Source organism: Clinocottus analis, unplaced genomic scaffold (assembly GCF_023055335.1).
Source record: "Clinocottus analis isolate CAN_PGR_092001 unplaced genomic scaffold, fCliAna1.0.p SCAF_7, whole genome shotgun sequence".
Classification (NCBI taxonomy): Eukaryota; Metazoa; Chordata; class Actinopteri; order Perciformes; family Cottidae; genus Clinocottus; species Clinocottus analis.
The window spans coordinates 16716112-16725175 of NW_027176229.1; the positions used below are offsets into that span (position 1 = coordinate 16716112).

Below are 9064 nucleotides of genomic sequence, written 5' to 3' on the forward strand. Positions count from 1 at the left end.
TTTGGCAAAAATCCCTTCTCAAACTCCACGGATCAGGACCTTTACAACATCCCACATACTAAAACACACCTTTCTTGAAAGGTTAGTACCTGAGAAATCTAAATCTGCACTGCAAAACAAAGCTTTGACATATTGGGAAGGTGTTTTAGTAAAAAAAAGAAAAAGCGTTTTCTTCGGTTCAAAAATAGAACAGTTACTTGTTCTATGGATGAACATTGTTGAATTTTTTGCGTGCTATGGCTTTAAATGTTCAGGAGCTTCTGCTGGTGCTGGAAGCAGAAACATTTCGCTTCAGGGAAGCCTCTGCCTTCAAAATAGTCTGTGGACAGAAAAAAAGAAAAATCTTCGGCCATTTTGTGACTTTACAGGTAGAAATAGGAGGTTTACAAGAACATGGATTACATTGTTACATTCACACAAGCCTCATGGTTACATGGATGTGTTTGTTATTGAAATCTTGTTAAGGGGAACTTAACACTAGTTTAGTGAAACGTTACGGTTGCTGCAGCAAGATCATGGAGTTACGTAAGTACTTAAATTTAACAGTTACTTTCTTTTGCCCATATGTGTATTCTCACAAGGGTTACAGTATTGTAGCACAACTAAATTAAGTTAATGAACATTGTGGTTGTGGAGATAACTAAGTGTACGTTTAGAAGAAGAGACTTCGAAAATCAGGCCGGGTGACTCCGGTTCCAAAAGGGTATGAACCATTCTGACCCCTCAGGTCGTCTTGAACTGATCTACTCTCTGTTCCAAGAGTCAGAACTAAACATGGAGAAGCAGCGTTCAGCGTTTCTGCTCCACATATCTGGAACAAGGTCCCTGAAAGCTGCAGGTCAGCTGATGCCCTCAGCTCCTTTAAATCCAGATTGAAGACTTTTCTGTTCGCTGTTGCCTTTAATTGAACCAAAGTCAAGGATAATAATTTGTGCATCTCAATACTGCATTTTATTTCTTAAACTGCACTGCTTTTTGACAATTTTTTTATGTTTTAATTTTCTTAATTGTTTTTAAACCTTGTTTTCTTCTGCATTAGAGTTTATGTGAAGCACTTTGAACTGCCCTGTTGTTAAAATGTGCTATACAAATAAACTTGTCTTGCCTTACACTATAACAGTTGTGTCTGAGCAGCACTATTTCTCCAACAGGCTACTATCGATGTTTCTTTGGGGAAGTTGAGGGCAGAAAATTGGAGTCCATCTTACTGTGTGCTTCGTAATCGTTATAAAACGTGCATGGATGGATCGTACACTTTGGACTCCAGGTGAAGGGGGTTCTGATCGTTGTGGGCATCGCATCCCAACTGGTGGGAGTCGCTCTGACCGCTAACGGCAGTTTGGCTGAGGCTGTGTGCCAAGTTGAACTGGATTGAAGCCATCCTGTGTTGATCTGTACACTCTGAGCCTTCGTCTGTGTTGGTGGCCAAGGACTATTGAACAAATCAGGAAATAATTAGCTAATAAAGACGAACCCAGCAATGTAGTTATAAAATCTACACCTTGACCTGAAATCCCCTTTGGACATGTAGGAGGGAATGCTGTCAAACATGTCTTACCTAATTTTGGGGCAAGGCTTTCTATTATGTAAATACTGGAGAAAAAAACAGAAGCCCGCCAGCATCTTCTTAAAAGGCTGACCAGCTTCAGACATCTTCACTTCTGTGACAAGCAGCCGTCATCAGAGATCTCTTCACATCTGCAGCATCATGAATCTGTGGCTCAGCACTCTTTTCCTGGCAGCGGGGCTGTTTCTGAGCAGCTCGGCTCCGACACCTGAAGAATGCCAGCCTTTAATCACGCCTGTGTCTCTGGCTGACCCGTCTTTCGTAAGTCTTCATCTGTCTGGGTTTGTCTATGAAGCATTAGCACTGAGGCAGAATTCAGGTATTTGGGAAGTTCTTCTTCAGTTTATGCCTTTAGCGCGTTAGCATTGGGTTGGAGTCAGAGCTGAGCAAACATTTCTCTTAAAGATAAATACACGATAACACAATGAAAAAGTACTTTTCACATCTTGGGAAATTATAGGTCCTGTGTACCTTAATTAAATTATTAATCATATTTGCTGTTTATATTGCTTCTAATTAAAATGAAAAAACATCTCTTGAGTATTTTATCATAAATTGTTTTGATTGTGTTAAATTAAAAAAATCCAAAATACAACGGGTCCAACAGACCCGCAACACCTGCTGAATAACAATAAAATGAACACCACACGAGGTTTAAAGAATACGTAGCGTGCAGTGGACTGAATGTTTTCCATCCAGACGGTTCCATTTTAAAAGATTTGATATTAAAGAATTAGTTCAATATTCAACCGATTATCGTCTGCTGTCACTCACTGACTTCCTGTTTGTGTGCAGATGTTCGGCAGGTCAAACTTCCTCTATGGTTACACTGACAATGAATTCTACAGCGGCTATTTGAAGAACATCCAAAGCTACTGGATTGATATCAACCGGTCACCATCCAGAAATGAGACAATTGTTATGACTACGGACAACAAACAGTGAGTAGAAATAATGTAAAAATACACAACATAATACAATTCTGTACATTATAGATCATCAAAATACACATTTAAAATGTCTACAATTTTAGAGGGACACCCTAAAGAGCTCTTTAGTATGTTTTCTCCACTGGAGGGACAAACTAAACCTTACTTTGCTTTCAAACGGACACTCAGTGTTCAGCAATGAGAGGAATCTTAACTTTTGAAGCTGACATGGATGAAAGGTTTTAAAACATCTGTTAGAATATGAACTTAGTTCTTCATCTTGTCTCTTTCTCAGAAATGGATCCTGCATTTCTATCGAGACCGAGCTCCACTATGAAGGCGACACGATAAAGACGGCATGTAAGTTATCTGATCCAACACCATGCTGGAGTTTCTACATCTTTGTTTTGTTGGTTCTGTTAGTCAGAGAATCCCGCCGGAGAGATCATGTTATTGATTATTAAAAGCTGCAGATTCATCACACATATCGATGCTTGTAGAGTTTCAACTAACTGAAGAATATAAAGCAGATATGGATGAGAGACACTGTCAAGAAATCAAACATTAAACTTCTGCTGCGTACACACACCTTACTTTTTAAATTCAAGAATAAAGTCTGGTCTTAAATGATCTTGTTTTCAGGAAGGCTCATAAAATACATACATTCTATAATGGAGTTTTACAGACATCGTTAGCCACCATCGTTGCTCTAATCAGTTTCTGGAAAGTTTACCATAAGAACTTTTTTAGATTATCAGTGTAGAGGATAAATATACATTTTCTCTCCTCAGTCTCCAACTTCACAGCAACGTTCCACATGTATCCGACCTGTGAAGACTGTCTGCTCTACAGCTTCAACCGCACTGTCAAAAACCTGGACAAGATGTACAATAAGATGAAATTCAATATTGACTCTACAGCGGAGGAATTCAGCTACCGTGCTTTTTATCTGATGGGTAAGAAGGAACGAGTCTGACAGAAAATGTGTATTAATATAAATAAAACACATTTCGTATCCAAAACATTCTTTTGGATACGAAACATTTTTTGTTTTGTCTCCAGGAAGAGGATCAACCGTGAAGGACTCTGACCTGGAACATTTCAGGAAGCAGGCCAGCTGCCTCGGCTTCGACAGAGAACCAGACTTTATCTACGACCCCAAGAACGGTGCTTCACCTTTTAGACCTGTCTGACTAAACTATGACATGAAGATGTGTGATGACAGACACAACTGACTTCTTTGGTTTTGTCTTTCTCTCTCTGCAGAGTTCTGTGCTGAAGGCGAGGGGCGTAAGATACCTGAATATTTTGAATAATATGAATGGTAATACATGAATATTTTAAACTGAAACTAAATAAAGAGACAAAAAGTGACTCAAGACATTCAACGTGTGACTGTTGTTTATTCATAATCTGATAAAATGGTATATTACAGAGGTTTTATTAACTGTGAAGCGCCTCCTCAGTGAGGAGTCATAACTCAGTCAACACACAAACATAAAACACACTTTTAATGATTCAATGCAAATTACATCTTCTGGGAAAGTCATCGTCTCTGATGTCCATAAACGTCTATGAATCACAAAAAAAAATAATTACAACATAAAAATGCGACAGAATTTGACTGAGTTACATTCACATGTTAACCTTAATAGTCTACTGATGCTAATTACCATCAACAACTTCAGTATTAGCTTCTCCAACAGACAAACATCAGCTGCACTTTATGTAACAGGCTTGTTTTCTTTAACAGCGAGCACACAACAATACATACATCTATCTTTAAAGTCAAATTAAAGAACATCAACATTTGAGCACCATCTCATGCAAAAGGACCCACTCTCTGTGGTCAACAACCATGTCAGCAACAAGCTCATCGAGGCCGTAGAACACAAACACTTCATACATCAGAATTAAAATCAGAAACCGTTTATTGCCAAGAATGTTTTCACAAACGATGGATTTACCTTGGCGGATGAGTGACATTAGACATGAGACGTTAAATGAGACAAACAATCAATAGTCAGCGACAACACAGTGCTACTGGAGTATTTATTGCATTTATTTAATCCACTGCTTTAATTTAACTTTGGCATTAAAACAAATGTTTTTTTTCTACCCGAGTTGTCAATGATTTCAAGATTGAGTCTGCTGAAAACATAACCATCAAAAATACAAGCTACTAATCAGTTGCTGCTGATCATTTTAAATGCCTTTCCTCGCAGCTGTTTGTTGCTCTGCCGGGAACAGATGTCGGTCAGCAGTGTGTGCTCTGAAGGTGGTCAACCTTGTCTTTTCAGATTACATCTTGAGAAGTTGAAACGGATACCTGTGTTACAACTGGATGCCAGTGTGGAGTTTCAAAGTGATCCTAAGGTGCAGGAGGGAATTATAAGATTGTATGTTCATTTATTGCACTGACATACTAGCTGCTATCAGGTTAAACCACACGAGAGTCTGGCCTAATGTTTGGCTCATATTCCGCATCCTCACAGTCTTTGAGCCAGAGAGAATAATTTACATGTTCTCATCTGACGTTTGATGCGTTTTGTGTCTTTTCGTACAAGGATGAAAGACTTCTTCAAAGTGTGACGAATAAAAGGAAACCGACAACGTCGCCTGAGGACTTGCAAAAGAAATAAAAGTTTAACAACCCTAATACATAGTTTGTTTAAGGACACAAATTATGTACTGATATTGGCCAGAAACGCATTTAAGTAAAAAGTAAGAAGTTTAATACAGGAATTGAAAGAATATCATTAACACTAAAAGCCAAAACATGCAGAATCCACAGCCAACCACAGCCAAACCATGCAAAACAAAACAGTTAAAATAGATAGATAGATAGATAGATAGATAGATAGATAGATACTTTATTAATAAAAAGAATGTTGTCAAAGTAGCAGCGCCACACACTTTACAGACACCAAATGTAATGAACTAGAATGATCTAAAAATAAAAAAATATGAAAAATACACAATGAGTACAATAATGGGCATGATAAAACAGTTAAAAGATTAAATCGGCAAAAGCAAAACAAGCGAAAGACTAAACCGTTCAAATGGATGAAGTAAAACAAACAGGTGAAAGCAAAAAAGCAGCAAGTACACCTATAAATGATAAACAGAGAGTAACCCTGCTGCACTATGGACTAAGTACATGTAATGTGAAGCTGTTATGTTATAAGTGTTATTGTGTTCACAAGAAAAAGTGTTCCAGATAAGAAGTTACTAGTTATTGCAACTACTTGATGCAGGAGGTCAATGAAGGTCTCATGCGCTGCTGTGAGGGGCTCGAGCACGGAGTAGAGGTGAAGCCTGTTGAGAGGTTTTCATGGTATTTCCTGTTGTTTTGGCGTAGGCTCCGGCTGACAGTAGCCTGTACTGTTGTTCTGTAAGAAATCACACAATAAGCAGGACAATGTCTCGTAGCTTTCCTGACCCAGGGTCGCTACAGTACTTCGCATTAATTTATATGTAAAAAATCAACACGAACCACCACAGAGAGCGAAAGGGAATAAGGCCATGCAAACGGGTGCCTTTTATATCAAAAAAATTGTCAATCAGGATCTTTGAATACAAATTATAATAAAATCAGGGAACACTGTGAATGACTGAGTTTGTAACATATACTCAGTGTTTTTCTAAGTAGTGTAGGCCAAAGACTATTCAACAAATCAGGGCATGATTATTACATGAACCCAAACTTTGTTCTTATTAGTCCTGCACACAATCCTCAATCCTCCTTTGGACTTGCAGGGTGTCATGCTGGCAAACATTGCTTACCTAATTCTGCGAGAACGCTTTCTAGTCTGGAAAAAAGCAGAAATCCACAACTCCAGTGAGGTCTTTGAACTGGCTGCCTGCCCAACAAACAAATGCTGCCGCTGGTTATAAAACATTGGTACTTGCGTCGGCGTGCTGCGAACAGATCGGGTCAAGTTCACATCCAGGACACGGTAAAACAGTACAGCCCATTCCCTCCGCTCGGCTTCGGCCAATCAGCTTCAAGCTCCATCACTGTGAGCTAAACACTCAACAAAGTCACGACTGTTTGCTGTCCTTGCTCCTTGATGGTGGAATGAGCTCCCCATTGACATCAGGAAGTCACAACATATTCTGCCGCAAACTAAAAGCACTTCTTTTGCGACTATACCTTGAATAAAGAAAGTAGCACTTAAATGGCTCTTACTTATAGTACTTTGTCGTTTGGCCTTCTTGAAGAAATTGTTCTTTCATGATTCTTGTAATTCTTGTGATTCTTGTAAAGTAATAAAGCACTGAATGGTTTAGGGCCTAAATACATTTGTAATCTTCTGCTACCTTATGAACTATTCTGACCCCTCAGGTCGTCTTGAACTGATCTACTCTCTGTTCCAAGAGTCAGAACTAAACATGGAGAAGCAGCGTTCAGCGTTTCTGCTCCACATATCTGGAACAAGGTCCCTGAAAGCTGCAGGTCAGCTGATGCCCTCAGCTCCTTTAAATCCAGATTGAAGACTTTTCTGTTCGCTGTTGCCTTTAATTGAACCAAAGTCAAGGATAATAATTAATTTCTACATCTCACTGCTGCATTTTATTTCTTAAACTGCACTGCTTTGACAATTTTTAAATATTTTAATACATTTTCTTAATTATTTTTTAAATATTGTTTTCTTCTGCATTAGAGTTTATATGAAGCACTTTGAACTGCCTTGTTGTTAAAATGTGCTATACAAATAAACTTGTCTTGCCTTACACTATAACAGTTGTGTCTGAGCAGCACTATTTCTCCAACAGGCTACTATCGATGTTTCTTTGGGGAAGTTGAGGGCAGAAAATTGGAGTCCATCTTACTGTGTGCTTCGTAATCGTTATAAAACGTGCATGGATGGATCGTACACTTTGGACTCCAGGTGAAGGGGGTTCTGATCGTTGTGGGCATCGCATCCCAACTGGTGGGCCAACTTGGGAGTCGCTGTGACGGCAGTTTGGCTGAGGTCAGGCTGTGTGCCAAGTTGAACTGGATTGAAGCCATCCTGTGTTGCTCTGTACACTCGAAGCCTTCGTCTGTGTTGGTGCCCAAGGACTATTGACCAAATCAGGAAATAATTACTGAATAAACACAAAGCCAGCAATGTAGTTATGAAATCTACACCCTTACCTGAAATCCCCTTTGGACATACAGGAGGGTATGCTGGCAAACATGTCTTACCTAATTTTGGGCAAGGCTTTCTATTATGTTGATACTAAAGAAAAAAAAAACAGAAGCCACCAGCATCTTCTTAAAAGGCTGACCAGCTTCAGACATCCTCACTTCTGTGACAAGCAGCCATCATCAGAGATCTCTTCACATCTGCAGCATCATGAATCTGTGGCTCAGCACTCTTTTCCTGGCAGCGGGGCTGTTTCTGAGCAGCTCGGCTCCGACACCTGAAGAATGCCAGCCTTTAATCACGCCTTTGTCTCTGGCTGACCCGTCCATAGTAAGTCTTCATCTGTCTGGGTTTGTCTATGAAGCATTAGCACTGAGGCAGAATTCAGGTATTTAGGAAGTTCTTCCTCAGTTTATGCCTTTAGCGCGTTAGCATTGGGTTGGAGTCAGAGCTGAGCAAACTTTTCTCTTAAAGATAAATACACGATAACACAATGAAAAAGTACTTTTCACATCTTGTGAAAGTACATCTCCCAAGATGTGTTTCCTATCCAGGTAGATACCAAATGTGTTTGGATTAGTATTGCAACTTGGGAAACAGGTTAACCCTTGTATGGAGATCAGGTCAAAAATAATATAATTCATTATTTTTTCAAACTCTGACTTATTGGCATTGGCTCATTTTCTGTGAAGAACATATATCAGATGAAATTTTCAATGACCGTACACCGTAACCGCCCTTACACATTTATATTACATACAGAGTGTTCGGGTCCACTGGACCCGAGCTAATAAAAGTGTGGAAATTGTAGGTCCTGTGTACCTTAATTAAATTATTAACCATATTTGCTGTTTATATTACTTCTACTTGGGATAAAAAAAAAACATCTCTTGAGTATTTTAACATAAAATTGTTTGATTGTGTTGAATGAAAAACCCCAAAATACAACGGGTCCAACAGACCCACAACACCTGCTGAGTAACAAAAATATGAACACCACACGAGGGTTAAAGAATATAAAGCGTGCAGTGGACTGAATGTTTTTCATCCCGACGGTTCCATTTTAAAAGATTTTATATTGAAGAATTAGTTCAATATTTAACCGATTATTGTCTGCTGTCACTCGCTGACTTCCTGTTTGTGTGCAGATGTTCGGCAGGTCAAACTTCCTCTATGGTTACACTGACAATCAATTCTACAGCGGCTAATTGAAGAACATCAAGAGCTACTGGTTTGATTCAACCGGTCACCATCCAGATCTGAGACAATTGTTATGACTACGGACAACAATTAGTGAGAAGAAATAATGTAAAAATACACAACATTTTCCAATCCTGAACATTATAGATCATCAAAATACACAGGATATTTTTTTACAAACGATGAATTTATCTTGGCGGATGAGTGACATTAGACATGAGACGTTAAATGAG

General features: G+C 39.0%; 1 protein-coding gene across 1 annotated transcript; it reads left to right on the forward strand.

Annotated features, from left to right (window-relative positions):
• The first annotated feature begins 1668 nt into the window (after window positions 1–1668).
• Window positions 1669–3875, forward strand: LOC137779179 (uncharacterized). The gene is made up of 6 exons (XM_068566723.1): window positions 1669–1828; window positions 2363–2508; window positions 2792–2856; window positions 3288–3452; window positions 3559–3663; window positions 3763–3875. Exons 1-6 carry the CDS (start codon window positions 1709–1711, stop codon window positions 3810–3812), a joined length of 651 nt encoding a protein of 216 aa, XP_068422824.1. The 5' UTR covers window positions 1669–1708; the 3' UTR covers window positions 3813–3875.
• Window positions 3876–9064: the final 5189 nt, after the last annotated feature.